Below are 16,153 nucleotides of genomic sequence, written 5' to 3'. Positions count from 1 at the left end.
AGTTAATAATGATCATGTTTTAACCATTGAAAGGGCTCTTGACCATTTACAGATCACTGGTTAGAAAGATCTTATCTTACACTTCTGTGTAACTGTCACTATGATAACACTTTAAAAGAGACAGTCAATAATTAAATTTTAAGATACTTATCTAAATTAGTATTATGGATTAAGTTTTAATATAATAGATGCTAAAAATCGTCAAATTTAAAGGGCATTAGAATTTTAATCCTTTGTTTGGAAATTGCTATTCTGTAAAATGTACTATTTATGTAAATACTTTATCCCAAACCCCAATTCTTCAAGTTCATTAAGTACTGCTGAAGTGATCAGACTTTTTCTGTAAAAATTCAATTTCTGTTTTTTCAGTGGTTTTGACCACATGGTCTGTGAGTACAATACTTTTTAAATTAATTTGTGTCTGTGATAAATGTGTCTTCCTCTTTTACTGCTAGAAAAATAAACCAGTAATCCTATTTTTCTGTTCTGTCTGGCACAATGAGTTTGTGTGGGCTGGGTTCTAGGCAAACTAAATTATTGGGTGGATTTAAACAGACATTTAAGGGGCGCCTGGGTGGCTCAGTGGGTTAAGCCTCTGCCTTCAGCTCAGGTCATGATCCCAGAGTCCTGGGATCCAGCCCCGCCTTGGGCTTTCTGCTCTGCAGGGAGCCTGCTTCCCCCCTCTCTCTCTGCCTGCCTCTCTGCCTACTTGTGATCTCTGTCTGTCAAATAAATAAATAAAATCTTTAAAAAAAAATATGTGTACACACACACAGACACACACGCGCGCGCACGCACACATACGCACACACCCCTCCTAGATAAAAGACACTGACTGGTGAGACTTCTCTTTGGAAAGAAGCCTTTCCTTTCTCCTGCCAGCCTTCTCTTCCCCCAGTCTGGTCTCAAACACACATCAACAGTCATTCATGCTTTTTCTTCTACCACAAAATTTCTGTGAATAAATGCAGAGCTTTAATATCTAGCACACAGATTCCAACAAGTGATTCAGTTTGTTTATTTTGTTTCAAACCTCATAGGGACTGAACATCTTCTCTGGCATAACCCTGCACTTCCTTTGGAAAATGCAGTGCAAAATGGCTAAGAAATAACTGAAAAAAAACAAAACCCAACCCCTCAGGATTTCAGTGCTCCTCTGAAATGGCAAAAGGAAGGTGGTGCCGATTTCATTTCTCAGACACTGAGCCAAATCAAGGGGCTGCAAAATGATTTGAGATCACTATTTCTACTCTGTGTAGTTTCCTGGGAAAGGAAGACACTGCCATGCTCATGGCAGATGAGGACCCGCTGGAGGCTCTGGACGGTTTACACCCCTAAGCCTCAGTTAAACTGGCCACATGGGAGAGGCAGGGGCCTGAGGATTGTGGTGGGCTCGCAGTGTTGGAGACCACAAGAGTCAATTACAGACATTTCTTCCAACCTCATGTTCAGAGACCACATTGTTAGTGGCCCGGAATTGGCCGAGGTGGGTTTGTTTACACCACAGAAATTGGCAACCGCTATCAATCATGAATTTTTCCAGGTGAGCTGGTTATCATAATCACACCATTGGCTTTGGGGATCCAATCCTGAGAGTTTTGGGGGTGGATGATTTTATGAGTGATCAGATTTCTGAAGACTAAACCACAAGCAGTTTCTCGAGTTGTTCCATGGGAATGGAAACTCTACCATGTTTTAAAATCATGATGTTGTAGATCTTCAGGATAATGGAAATAATAAGAAGGATTTTTGATTCTAAGCTTCATTATATCTTTTGGTATAAATTTATGTCCTAAAACATAATCACACAGCGACCTAAACCACAGAGAATAGCTAAAAAATACTAAAATTATCCTTGACAATCAGGATCCAATTTATACTCGTTCTGGTTTGAAAATTTTAAGGTCAATCATGTATTCTTTCATTTTCTAAGAGAAATGTAGTATTAAGACACACGGATGGACCAAGGTGTAAATGTTGAAGGATCATCTCTAGGAATCTAAAAAAAAAAAAAAAAACCAAAAGAAGGAAGATAATTATTAGTAAAATGTTATATATGCAAAATGTGTAATTCAGAAGAAAAACTGTTTTTTAAAAAAGAAAAACCCAATGTCTGTTTTATTCTTATAAAAAATATATAGTTTTCCTATTCCTTTCAATCCTTGAGTCATAAATCTCTTTATCTTCAGAAACTTCTTATGTTTGGGATAAGATGCATCTTATTCAGAAGCCCTGTACTTTCAAAGGCATAAAGTGCAATCCAGTTCAGTTAGGGCTGCAGTAAGCAGTTCAATATAGGAACAGTCTCTGATGATAGTTCTAGACATATTTTTAGCAGCTGGTAAATGAAACTGTGTTTTATTTGTGTGTCATTACAAGGCATATCAAAGAGTGCCCAGTGACTTTGATATTTTAATTTAAATTGTTTTTACCAGTTGGCTTAACAAATGCTTTCTGAATAATTGACCAGATCCATTATCTATTTCATCCCATTTAGTTATTAAGGTGATCACAATACCACCTCAACTGCATTTTGATTAAGTGTTTCAAGAAGTCAGCTACCATGTGGATTTGCTACTAGCGTTAGCTCCACTGAGTCTGCTTTTCTTTGGGGTCTGAAACAAGCCATCGTTTGAAGAGTTTTGCTCACCTTGCAGTTACGTTAAAGTATTAGTATATAGGCAGTAGCAGGTAAAGGCAGAGTGAGAATTTTCATTGGAAAAGATGAACCTGCCCTGGGGTTTTGTCATGGTGACCAAATCCATACTAAGAACCTGAAGGCCTATGTAAGCGGTGATTACCACAGGGACCTCCCCTCACCACCTTTACCATGTCAGTAAATTGATCCACACAAGTCATCCTAATAAACTCAGGAGTTGCTGGGCTCTTCAGGTTGAAGATCTTGGTCAGACCCCTCTCTTCGCGGGCAGCAGTCACTGCATCAAAAATGGCGAACAACACGGAGGATCCCAAGAACACTGCAGTCTCACCCAACCCCTGAGAGGAAGGTAAAAGGCTGTCAGAAATGCATGGTTCTCTTAGGACTAATTTGAGTACACACACACACACACACACACACACACGCACACATGCACACTCACCTCTTCTGGTGAGTATGGAATACTTAAAATGGAGTATGTCTGAATTGCCAGAACCGAATGCCCCCCATGCTGATTTGTGTGTGGGGTCCTCCTCAAAGTCGCTCATGAAGATGTTCCAGGACATCAGGATAGTGGGGCAATTCCTTTGCCCAGGTAAAGTTCTAAAAACCAAAGCCCTTGGTGGCCTCTAGAATATTCCACTTTGGGTTCCAGACCATTTTTGTTTAACTCAAAACCCAAACAAAACCACCGCACTCTTTGTAGCTGAACCTAAACGACAGTAAAGAGTGACTTGTTGAAGCTGCTTGTGTGCGAACGTCCCTGGTGCGTGCTGGATGTTTCTGAACTAATAGTGTAGTGGTCATTATATTTTGAATGATTCATCAATGCTTCTTTGTACTGATTTTTCTTCTTTCTTCCTTCAAAGTAATCTGGTCTGTGGTCTGTGCTCAGGGCCTCAGAGATTGGCCTTTATCTCCAAGCAAATAAAGCCTATCCCTGGCTTTGATTTCACCTCTAAAGCAAATGTAGAGGGAGATGTAGAGCTGGTAGAAGAAAGGGTTTCCTCTGAAGTGAGGAGGAGGGGAGCAGAAAGGTCTTATGTCCTATTTGGAGCAAACTGGCAGGGGGGTGGCTAGACTCTAAAAGGCAGGATTGCACCCCATGTCAGGATGGTTTCTAGAGACGCTCCTGGTGCAGAAGTAGAGATAGAGGCCATTCAGACAGGAAGTCTTGTCTTCTTCCCAATCTTGACCTACTTAAAGAAGGAGAGGAAATTTCCTGAAAAATCTAAGGTTAGCCTACCATCTGTCTGGCCAGATGTGGGCTCAGAATAGAACTTAAGTTGGGGGAAGTTGTGTTTTTTTTGTGTACTTGTATTCAAGAATCCTCACCAGAGGTCTTTATGGGCCAATCAGAGCCCACATGCTCCAGGGAACACAGACTCAATACCTCTTAGATCAGCAACTATTTACAGCTCAGAGCAAAGAGTGAGAAACTCGTTTGAAAGTCTGTTCCAGTTTGGGGAGGTGTGGAGAGAGGCAGACAAATAAGAGGGAACTGAGTCTGGAGGATATGTAAAAGGTACAGAAAATAAAGTTCTGGGCTGGTAAAATTTGCCTACAATTTCGGTTTTATCTCATGGTGGCACTTAGCCTAATGACCTAAGATGTTTTACTCTTCCTTGACCTTTCTTGTTTTTTTTTTTTTTTTAAATATTTTATTTATTGATTTGACAGACAGAGATTACAAGTAGACAGAGAGGCAGGTACAGAGAGAGAGGGGGAAGCAGGCTCCCTGCTGAGCAGGGAGCCCAATGTGGGGCTCAATCCCAGGACCCTGAGATCATGACCTGAGCTGAAGGCAGAGGCTTAACCCACTGAGCCACCCAGGCGCCTCTGACCTTTCTTGTTTTGATTAAATTTGTTTCAAGCTCGCTTTCATGAGTGAAGAGTCTTCTCGGTCTTCTGGAGTCAGTGAGCACCACTTTGCCATGAATTTGCTTTTCTTTTCCCTTTTCCTGCTGAGATTTTTAATTCAAAGGAGTAAGCAAATTCAGGGGGCATTATATTTTGAATGAGTCACCAATGCTTCTTTGTACTGATTTTTCTTCTTTCTTCCTTCAAAGTACTCTGGTCTGTGGTCTGTGCTCAGACCATTATTTCTTGAAAGGGTAGATTGTTATAGACCGAACAGTGCTCCCTCAAAATTCATATGTTGAAGTCCTAACCCCCTACCTCAGACTCTGACCATGTTTGGAGATAAGGTCTTTAAAGAGGTGCGTTAAGTTAAAATGAGGTCTTTAGGAAGGGCCCTATTCCAACATGACTGTTGTCTTAACAAGAAAAGGAAATTAGGCCATACAGAGAGAGACATCAGACATGTGCACTCAGAGGTGACGACTATGGGAGGACACAGGGAGAAGGTGACCATCTGCAATCCAGAGAGGCCTTGGAAGAAAGCAATCCTTGATTTGACTTCCAGCCTCCAGTACTGTGAGAAAATGTATCTCTTATTTAGGTTGTTTAGGCCACCCAGTGTGTGGTCCTTTGGTATGGGAGCCCTACGAACTAACATAGAGGTCTTGTGTTCTTACCTTGGACGAGTAGATGGCTATGGGATTTCGGGAACGCACCAGAGTGACATAGAACTCTTCTGGTATCTCAGTGACAGTCGGGATTTTGTAGTCCTCTGGACTTCGAGAGTAGAGGACACCTTCCGGGGAATATTTCAGTTCCTCTGTGGTGTACAACCCCATGCCTTGGATAAATGCTCCTTCAATCTACAGGCAAAAATTTCACAGTTTATAAGTATATGATACTGATGGATGAACTACTCCAATGTGACTGAAAATGGAACCATTTCTCTTGACCATAGTGAGTCATCCTTGACAGCCTGGGGTGGGTTTACAAAGGGTCCTGCAGGGTCTGGTGCTTCTCATCTTGCCTGGTCTCATCCCTAGTTCTTCTTGCCCAAGTGACCCATCCTCCAGGTACCTGACTCTTGGTAAGTTCTGGGTAATTCTCAAGCCCACCAGATTCCATTTGGACCGCCAAGTCTTTGTATTGTGGTTTTCCCCTGACTCTCTTCACTGCTCCCCATCTCAGCTTGTCCCCCTGGAGAATTCCTAGTCATCCTCCAAGTTGCTGCCTATTTGGAGCCTTTTGGATCCTTCTACCACCTCCTGGGGGGATTTAGGACCTACTTCCTCCCAGCTCACTCTACCTTGAACACATTCCCCCACATAGTGGCTCTCAGAGAGTATTTCCTCCATCCACCTCTTCCTCCTTGCTCTCTCTCATGTGTATGAGCATTTGGAGGCCATGGCCTTCTTGTATTCTATTATTAACCTGAGGCCTTTTACATAGGTTCTTAGTAAATGTCTGTTGAATTAGAGGAAAAAGAAGCTAACATTAAAGGAACATGAACTAGAATGCATGGAACACTGTAGGTTATTATAATATCCGTATTTCTTTACTTCCCTTTATAAATTACCATGGAAAGTAGATAAATGTTAAATAAGATGGGATGGAAAAAACTTATATTAAGTTAAATATTTTTATTAAAAGTCATGTTGAGTTCTATTTACAAACAAATACGCTCTAGGAAAAAGGATTAAGGGGTGTCTGCCTGGAGGTTAAAGAATTGAAGGAGAATTACAGTTTGTATTTTATTGAAAATGCAAAATTAAGGTATATGAATCTAAATTTTAGATTTGGATATTTCCAAATTCTTATTCCTAAAGGAAAAGACTGAAGTCTAAGAGATCAAGTCTAATATACTCATTTTCTTCCCTTTTCCGGTGAGACAAATGCAGGATTTCCTTAATCATGACATCTCCCTTTCTGCCTTTGCTTAAAAGATAAAGAAGCAGAAAGGATCTGGGAGAAGTGGGTAAGACAGGGAAGGGGGGTCGAGGACTGGGTGAGTGGTGGTTCTCAAACTTTATAGGCTTGAGATGAATTTCAGGTGCAGGTTAAATGTGCCGGTTTCTGTCTCAGCCCAGCAAAGTTAAGACAGACCAAGTCTAAGCCTGGGCTGAATTCCTGGGTACAGGAATCCATGTTTCCATAAACACTTTCAAGTACTTCTGTTGCAGAGTCTGAGGACCACATCTTGAAAAGCACAGAGGGATCAATAAAATTGTTCCTTATAAAGCCCAATGGCCAACCCAGGTAAACCAGTCTCTTAGGACTTAGGATACTGGGAAGCTGCTGGCAGATGAAAGCACCAGGTGTCTGTCAGGTATGACGCTAAGCTGCTCAATGGCTCCAGTATGCTCCTCAGGTGGACCCTGGGGACCAGCTGCCTTGCCTCACTGGGGGGGTGGGTTAGTAGGTCTGGCTGGGGCTAAGGTGGCTGGTCCACTGGCTCCACCTTCAGTAACAGGGTAGAAAAAAGCAAAGCTACACCAACAGCTAGAAAGTTTTTAACTCAAAGTTTAAAAAGACTTTTTGGTGCCTTAATTTTATTGTTTGTGGGATTAAGATCAGAATTAAATTCAGCAGGAGGCAAAAAATTATGCTTAAGTATTTCTCTTTCTTTTACATTTCCCTATTTGCAGTCTGTTTAAATTTAATATTAATATGAATACTAATGGAACTTTATTATTATGTATTTATGTAGTGTTCCCTAATTACAAACATATTAATATTCATGAGAAAAATTAGAAGGCACGGAGAATTATAAAGCAGGCTAAGTCACACATATTCCTGCCCTACAAAGACAATGATTGTTAGCCTTTTCTTGAAATTTTTTCCAGTATTTCATCCATTTGTGTGCATGTGCGTCAGATACTTAATGTATAGCAGAGAACTTGCACCAGGTATAAACAACCCTGCAGAATTCTGGGAAGTACTTTTCTGAATGGAACCGACCAAAAGTTCCTATGGTCAGAGCATGCTGGTATCACTCACCTGTCCGACGTCCACGGCTGGGTTTATGCTGAAAGCAGCATCCACGAAGACGTCAGCCCTAAGGAGCTGTTCCAAGAGAAAATACACAGTGGAAAAAAAGGATTTATTTAAAATAGTTCTTGACTGCAATTGGCTGTCTGTCCCTGGATTTTCCACCTGCAGGATCAAGTTGATTATCACGTACGGCACGGCAAGCACGTCAGTGTTTGTGTTTACTCGATGCAGAGGGCGAACCCAAATACTGCTCTTTACCTTATGAGCGCCGGTCAGACAGTCCACTTCAACCTCTGAACAGGCCGCACCATACACATAGTACGGGAAGGGCTCGCCCTTCTCCTTCTCCCAGTCCATGTGAGTCTGGTAGCCTCTGAGAAGAGAAAGCAGCAGTGAAAAGGAAAGGCCCTTTTCCTCACAGTGGTCTCATCGCCTCCTGTGCTGTGGGGCCTGGGGATCGAGAGGGCACCCACCCCATGGCTGCCGCATCCCTCCCCTTCTTCAGTAAGCGCAGGTGTGGTCAGAGTTGTAATGGTTCCACCGCAGGCCCAGGGAAAAGGCCCTCAAGTGTCTGGGCCCGACCCTCCAGCAGGCAGTTACTGGAATTAGTCCCGGTGTGTGTAAATAGCTGTGGCGGCCTTCCTGGTGGAAGCCCTGGGCCTCCCCGCCGTGAGCCAGCACTGAGCGCCGACAGCAGGCACCCCGCAGGGCCCCCCGGGCTCTCCGGGCACCTGTTCGCACTGCTGAATGTACACTGTCTCTGCCCAGCTCTAATCCAACCCAAAGTAAAATGTCCTTTACTTGAAATATCCAGTAGCTGAGAGACTGATGGATTCTGTGAAGGCTTTTGTAATCTGGAAGAGATGATTGATTACAAAGAGATATAAATTTAGGGAAAGTAATGAAAAATACCTTCCTCCTCCTGTTTGGGACAAGCTTTCTACCCGTATTCACCTCAGTTGAGACGTGCACCTTGTACGAGCCATGGGCCATGCTTTTCCAAACAGATGTGTACGGGCAGCTGCTTATGCCCCGAGGCCCTCTATCGTTTGTTGGACAGTGTAAAGTTTATTTTTTAAAGCTATTTTTTAATGCCTTTTTGGCTTTTTAAATTAAGGAGGGGGCTAGACCATATTCACACACTTTTGTATGTAAGTATCTACACAGATATGTACGTATACACACATGTTTCTATGTGTATGTTCATGTCTATATATGTATGTACTTTTCCTCTGCTTTTTTTCCCCCAAATAATTTGACCCGCTGTCACTTAGTATAGTACATCAGCTTCCCTCCTAGAGTATAACCTGGGTAGGGCTGGGAATAAGAATACTAATGGTAATATTAATAATAATTATTAAAAATAGAGTCATCCTTTGATAGTAGGACTGCTATCATCTCTGTTGCTCTGGAGAGAAAACCAAGGTCCTGAGGCACTGAGGGTGACCCTTGTCTCCCAGAGCTAGTAGTGACAGAGCTGGGACAGTAACCCTAAGGTGTGTTTTACTTTAGAGCATTCTCTGTGAGAAATCAGGCTCTGAAATAAAATCAAGTTTCAGTGAATCCAGACATGGCTTTTGCTTTTTCAGAAAAGCAGAAGTAAATGTTAGTAAATGCTTTGTTTCCTGAACAGGCAGCACCCGTCAGCCCAGGCGTTAAGGGCCGCCGCCCATCTGCACGTATGTATCTGGCTTGTCCTGGCAGGCCAAGGACGGAGACACTCACCCACTCCTCCCATCTTCCTTTAGGGTTTTTCCTGATGATTGGCTGAAGACGGGCCATAAGAATTTGGCAGGCATTCTGAAAATAAATATTTGATATGACAGAAATAAAAGGCACAGGAAACAGCAAAATGCTAAATATTCAAATCAATTCAAATGGAATCCATCAGTTTTGTGAGCCTGCTTGCTAGTCCTCTAGGCAGGGTTTCTTAAAGTTGAGTCATTTAGGGAATCCCTTTGAAGGAAACAAATATTCATGTGGATCCTACGGTGTTGATGTCCATTATTTTTATTATAATTTTGTTTTAATATATGCTAACATAAAGTTAGTTGAGTCTCCTGGATTTATAGCTCTTTTGTACCTCCAAGCAAAATACAATGACAAAGCACATAAGCCAATCTACACACCAATAAAATCCAAAATAACAACATTAATTTAGTTGGTTGATGATGTTGCTTCTCTGAAGCTAAACTGCTGCTTGGAATGGGGCCATCTCGGCTGCTCTCCCCGAGGTGCGCTGGGGTTCGGTGTGCTGCTGCTTGCCTGCCAACAGAGTAATTTTCTCTCCACTCTTCTTACATAAATTGCCTGAGATTTTCATCTGCACCTTATACCTTGACATCATCGGCTTTTTGCTGGGCAAGAAGAAAACAGTGTTTACCTATGAAGTCCATCTCTGCTCGTCTGTTGCTGCCTTAACACAAAGTATACTTCTTGTTCCCGAATGTGGGCAAAGAGATCTTCTGGCAACACTCCACTTACAGAGTGGTCCTTCTGATGATGTATGATGTCCTTTTTAAATCTTTAAAACATTAGCAGTGCAATGAAAGTAAGAAGGATTGAGGTGAAATCTTGGAACCTTGAGATTAAACCTGTTGACTCCTGATATCAGTGGACCTCAACTTGACTTCTACCCCTAGTTCAAACAGGAATCTGTTCAAGTCTGCACTTCCGTACTCAGCTCAACCTCAGATCACCTCTCATGCCCTCTCGTAGTTTGTGCTCTTTCTTTTCTATCATCCCCTCTTTGGAAATGGTTCTGGCTTCTCATGTGTTAGGGAGATCCTTGTTTTCTTTCTTTCTTTTCTCTTTTTAAAAATTTATTTATTTTAGAAAGAGAATGAGTGAGCAAGAGTGGGAGGGGTGGAGGGAAAGAGAATCCTGAAGCAGACTCGCCACTCAGCTGGGAGCCAGACACAGAGCTGCATCCCAGGACCCTGAGACATGGGGCTTGATCCCAGGACCCCGAGATCATGACCTGAGCAAAAAGCCAGCCGCCTAATCATCTGAGCCACCCAGGTGCCCCAGAGACCCTTGTTTTCATAAATCACTTTGCTGGTTCATTCAGCTTTCTATCACTGACCTTATTACAAATGGGGGCCTTCCAAAAGAGGGCCACATCCGACGCAGCCCAAGTCACAGGATTCCTACCTGCCCAAATATCACGTATTCTTCCTGTAATCATGTCCTGACCTTGTACTCCTACACATAGCTTTACACTCAGTAGTCTGACAGTCTTCCCTTTAAGAGAGTGAGACATCGCAGAGAACAATTTCACCTCCTGAACAAGTTGCAACCTCCTGAACTCCTTTCTTTGCATGGAGAATTCTTTCAGCTTACATTGTATGGTAGGGTCTCCTCCCTTTATTGAAGCTCTAAATGCCAGATAGAAAATTTTCCAGTTTTTGCATTATAGAAAATACTAAAATACATAAAAACAGAGAGAATAATACACTAGCCCCCCTTATCCAGCTTCAAGAATAAACATTTGGGGTGCCTGGGTGGCTCAGTGGGTTAAAGCCTCTGCCTTCGGCTCAGGTCATGATCCCAGGATCCTGGGATCTAGCCCCGCATCAGGATCCCTGCTCAGCAGGGAACCTGCCTCCCCCCCACCCCGCCCCCAACACCTGCCTCTCTGCCTACTTGTGATCTCTGTCTGTCAAATAAATAAAATCTAAAAAAACCCCACAAAACATTTCTACCCCAGTCTCACTTCTCTGCTATCTTTCTTCCCTGTTCTACCTTGCTCCCTTTTACAGTCTCTGCTCCAGTCCCCCAGGCCTGCTGCAGCTTCTCACGCATAGAAAGCTAGCTCCTTCTGCTCCCTAATAACCTGCCCAGCTTCTTTCCTTGCTGTGTTCACGACCGGGCTCAAGGAGTGACTGATGTGTTATCTGCTTGAATGTAAGCTCTGTGAGAGCAGGCAGGCTCTTTGGACTTTGTCCTGATTCATTTACTGCTTATACTACCTAGCATGTGGTAGGCCCTCAGTCAATGTTCATTAAATCAGTGTGGGATCAATAAAATTAAGTGTGAAGAAGTCATACAAATTTATGACTTTTAAATGACGATTCTTCATTATAAAATATAAAAATGTTTCTAAAAGCATTTAGTTTCCTTTTTTTTTTTTAAAGTATGTCTGCTTTATCAATGCCTGAGACTATGTTTAGCTATGCACTGAGTGTCTTTGTGCCACCTGTGCTTGCAAGGCAACTAGAATTTAGATAAAAGGTGAAAAATGGACTCAGTCACCTACATGTTTTAACCAAATTAGAATTTCCGAGACTGTTTACCTTGGGTGCTGATTCTATAGATATTAGGAGGGGTTTTATTAATGAAAATGTTTTCATGGTTAAGCAAGCTGGGGAAAAACTTGGTGAGACAAAGCTAAAGAGGTTTCTACATTGCAGGGCTTGTCAGAGCATTTATCATGCTAATATGCAGCATAAGCCTCTATGAGTGGAATGTAGTACATAACATTTCCCAAACTTGTTGACTACAGAATCCGTTTTCTCCACTGAGACCATCATGGGACTTCTGTTCCAAGGAACATACTTTGGGAATCCATGGTTCACATGATACATGGGCATATTTGACAGGCTGAAATTTTTTTATATCTAGGTGTTTGCCTTTTATGGGTGATAAATGGTCAATCAGTGGTTTTCTGGAGGTTAGAGTGTGGGGAGAAGGGAGGAGGTGTGGTGGCTTTGTTGCATGATCTCTGCAAGTCACCCAGTGATTCTATGAGATGGGTGATATTTGGGTGAAGTTCTGCAGAAGAGGAAACTAATCCTTAGAGAGGTTAAAAAACAAGTCAAGCCCTTCCTGGAATGAGGATGCCCCGTTAGTAACGTGATTACTCTGCACTTCTCCGGTGTGCTGGGGTGAGAGCTGGCGGGCTGGCATTCTCTCATCTAACACAAAGAGAGGTTGCTGAAGTTTGCAGGTTTCACATGCAACCGAACATTCATTATGAAAAACAGCCCCGGACAGCAGAAAGAGCACCAGCTGGGAGACTCAGGAAACTGGACTGGGAGTCTTGGCTCTGCACATCATAAGCTGAATGAATGACCCGCACCCACCCACTTGACCTCTCTTGAACTCAGTTTCATCTTCCATAAAAGGAGGGGCAGGACGAGGTCTCCTCCCGCACTGTCACTGGGTGACTGAGAACTGAAGGAAAAGTCACCTGCACAGCCTTCCCGTTGATGTCTGTTCCCATCGACGCCGCCGTGAAGCTAGAATTGGGCACTGTGACGGTGCTTGTTTCAGACAGGTGTATGTACGACTGCGGGATGTTCAGTTCTCGACTGGCCACCTGTCCAGAGCAGAAGAATATTCTTTGTTCCATTGACTTTAAGCACCCCCCCCCCCAATTAAAAACTTTCTAGTTCTTTTTTTGAACTGAGTATAAAACCTCACGGTCCTATTGGGACAAACATTTAAGACAGCATCTTGGGTTTCATATGGAGATGATGAGTTTGAAGCAACCAAATAATCTTTCTGTGCTTTGCTTTTTATCCCACTTTCATAAGAGCCATGTGGCGGTGCGGTCACTCTGGGACACCTACTTTGGTAGGACACATGCAGCAGGCAAGGCTGGGGCCCGGTCTTACTGTTTTACCTTCATCTTGTGATTTACAGATAATTTAGTAGATTATGGTTCTTTTGTGGGACATTTTGCAGGTATAAGGATTTTGTTATGAAGAAGCAAGATATGTTCAAAGAAGGCCCTGTGGATTTTTATAATTTCCCAATTCCAAGTACTCTACTAAAGAGTATTATCTCCTTAAGGAAAGTATCTTCTCCTTACTTCTCATTAGGAGAGAAGTTTGTTTTTTCCACTCTCTCCCACAATACCTGCTCCCACAATTTGATTCAGGTATCTTATTCAATATTAAAAAAAGAAAGAAAAATTTCCCATTACAAATAATCTCTTGCTCTTTAAAAAAGTATTAGGAACACGTCTTTCTGAAATACCCATTCATGTGGAGTTCCTAAGTAGATTGCAAATTCTACAAACCTAATTTCTCATCCTTTTAAACACATCCATTTTTAATTGAAGATCTGAATTAACATAGCACTGGTTTGAGCAGGTGCCACAAAGCTGAAAAGTATTTTATCTTTGAAAACTGGAATCACATTTTTCAGAAGACCCGACTCTCTGTGTTCAGGAAGAAGAGTATCACGTATCTCCTCAGTTCTGACATTCGCTTCCTTCACCCCCTGCGGTCTGCATTCCTGAAACCAGGACGAGTCTTACAGTGGAGCTGTACATGTAGCGGGATGGTATTTCTCCTGCTCAACAGGAACAAAACCGCTAAGCCGACCGCAAGGCGCTATACTTTGCCACAGTGGAGATGACAGACACTTATCTTACCTGAATAATTTTGGTGTGAAGGCCTTGTCCCATTTCACAGCCACCATGAGTCACCAGGACGGAGCCATCAAGATAGATGTGGACTAGAGCAGCAGCCTGGGGGAAATAGTTACATCATTTTGGAAAATGATGAGGCTCAATGTTGCTGAGAATTTAGCTGAGGTCGCCAGATGAACGGTTTTGCTTTATTGAGCCAATCTCTCACTGGTTATCCTGGAGAAGAAAGCCTTTACAGGAGGCAATAGACCACCCCTGTCAATAAAGCCCAGACTGGAAAACCATCCATGTCTATGTAGGAATGGTGGCACATCTCCCCTCCTACCGGTCTTTGGCCTTCTGGGGACCTTGTGGGATTGCTTTGAGGTCACTCCATGACCCCAACTTGCACAATAGTTCATTCTTCTTCTTTCCAGGACATGGAAATTAATTTTAAAGCAAATAGAATCTGTATGGGTACATTTCCAGGCACAAATGGCCTTGAGTACTAGAGGAGCTGGAAGACCCTTGAGATGTTTTAATGGTTTCCAAATGCTGCTGACCTTCAGGATCATGGCAGGGAAAAGGTATGGGTCTCGTTCTGGAAATTCCAACTCTGTAAGAAGTTGGGAGGTGGAGCCTAAGCAACCATGTTTTTAACTCCCAGGTGATTTTGATGATTGGCCAGGTTTGGGATCCACTGATTAAATCCAAATTCTTCACTTTGCCCCTGGGGGGAATGAACAGAAGCCTGGGGAGGAAAGCAATGGCCAAACCCAGGTGCTTAGTTTGTGACAGAGTCAGGACTGACACCCACAACTCCTAACTTGAGCCCCATGTCCTCCACATCTATGCCAGGCTGTCTCCTTCAAACTCCCTGCTATTGTCTTTCTCCGGGGCTGACGGTTTCAGTGGAAGAATCCACAGCCTGTGCAAGTGGCTCCAGGGACCAGGCCGGAGGAGGGAGGAAGCTGGCCTGTGTTAGGTGGTTTGCAAGTTGCTGGAATTTTTCTTTAGAGCAATTCCTCTCTCAGGCTGGTGCATGTGCTCAGCATACTACAGGTGCCCTCTTGGGACCTGACCCCTGTGGTCATGCCTGTGTCTCCACCACCGAGCACTGAAAATGTCAACTAATTGAGCTCTGCCGGTCTCCTAAGTCTGAGACTGTATTCTCAGGACTGTCAAATTCTCTACAAGAACTTTTAAACTTTGTGTTTTCACTTTATGATAATCTAACGAGAGTAACGGATAGCCATGTAACAGTGAGTATGGCCACAGGCTTTCAGAGTGCGTGTTACATTTTATGTCGATGACTGTGCAACCACCAAGTAGGACTACTTTAACTCATGGGACATGTTAGAGACGAGAGGTGGCACGGTGTCAGCACACCTTACATAGACATTTAGGATAAATATTTCAAATTGCCTTGTACAGCAGCAGCAGCTGGAACTACCATCATTTTGTGAGCGAGGAGTTAGTTTTAAAGAAGCCACATATTCTACCACAGTAAGTTCATGTTACTATTATCTTACTGGCATTCGTAATACTATTTTTATTTAATTTCCAATTTTGTTTGTATTTGATAAAGGCTATAAAAAGCTTATTCCTTGTTTTGGGATTACTCACAGCCAAATAACAACAAAATAAATAATATAAATGATCACTGAGAGTCCACAGAAAATTTTTCCTTTAAAGGGGGTTTTGCGTGTTATTCTAGCTTGAGCAGCGTCCCTGGGGGAAAGACAGCAGCTGCTCCAAGAGGTGCAGTGTTCCCGCCTTCCCCAGCCACCCTCTCCTTTTGCTTTCTGCCTTGTTAGTGGACGCCAAGGAAGGGTGTGTCTGGAAGGCGATCTGGTGAGAGACATTCATTCCACCCTTGGCATGGCTTTGTTAAGGGGACATTTCAGAGGCTGATGGGGATAGAAGCAAAAAATAAATAAGACCGAATCAGAAGCAGAGCCCCATGAAACACTGTTCAAGGTTAAACGAAAACAAAGCACAGCAGTCACCGAGCTTTCACAGAGTAACTCCAAGTCCCCGCGTGAATGGGGTAGTTCTGACTGTTCTCAGTGTGTTTTTGAAAGCTCTGTCTTCAAATGACCCCACTGTTCTGAGAATTTAGGAAAGAGAAAAAGAGATCCTCTTATTTCTCCCAGTTCTCTCATGGATTTAAAATTAGACCCCACACCCCAATGCTCATGTTTGGGGCCCTGCCTTAGGTCAGACCCCTCGAGCTAGATTCTGCATTGATCACTTTCTAAGTCCTGGTACCGTGTCACACCCGA

The 16,153-nt window shown here is 43.0% G+C and overlaps 1 protein-coding gene across 1 annotated transcript in view; it reads right to left on the bottom strand.

Moving 5' to 3' along the window:
* Nucleotides 1–1,017: 1,017 nt before the first annotated feature.
* The window catches only part of LOC132012828 (aldehyde oxidase 4-like), a 57,172-nt gene continuing 42,036 nt past the window's right edge, over nt 1,018–16,153 (bottom strand). Inside the window, exons 27-35 of the mRNA XM_059392634.1 lie at nt 13,893–13,988; nt 12,702–12,830; nt 9,236–9,310; nt 8,312–8,364; nt 7,769–7,883; nt 7,517–7,582; nt 5,197–5,382; nt 2,830–2,997; nt 1,018–1,999 (exon numbers count right to left, since the gene is read on the bottom strand). Coding sequence (XP_059248617.1) covers nt 1,946–1,999; nt 2,830–2,997; nt 5,197–5,382; nt 7,517–7,582; nt 7,769–7,883; nt 8,312–8,364; nt 9,236–9,310; nt 12,702–12,830; nt 13,893–13,988 — 942 coding nt within the window. The 3' untranslated portion in view covers nt 1,018–1,945. The remainder of the gene's footprint in view (nt 2,000–2,829; nt 2,998–5,196; nt 5,383–7,516; nt 7,583–7,768; nt 7,884–8,311; nt 8,365–9,235; nt 9,311–12,701; nt 12,831–13,892; nt 13,989–16,153) is intronic.

Source organism: Mustela nigripes, chromosome 3, assembly GCF_022355385.1.
Source record: "Mustela nigripes isolate SB6536 chromosome 3, MUSNIG.SB6536, whole genome shotgun sequence".
Lineage (NCBI taxonomy): Eukaryota > Metazoa > Chordata > Mammalia > Carnivora > Mustelidae > Mustela > Mustela nigripes.
Note: the sequence above shows the minus strand (reverse complement) of the source record. Positions and strands in the feature narration are given on the sequence as shown.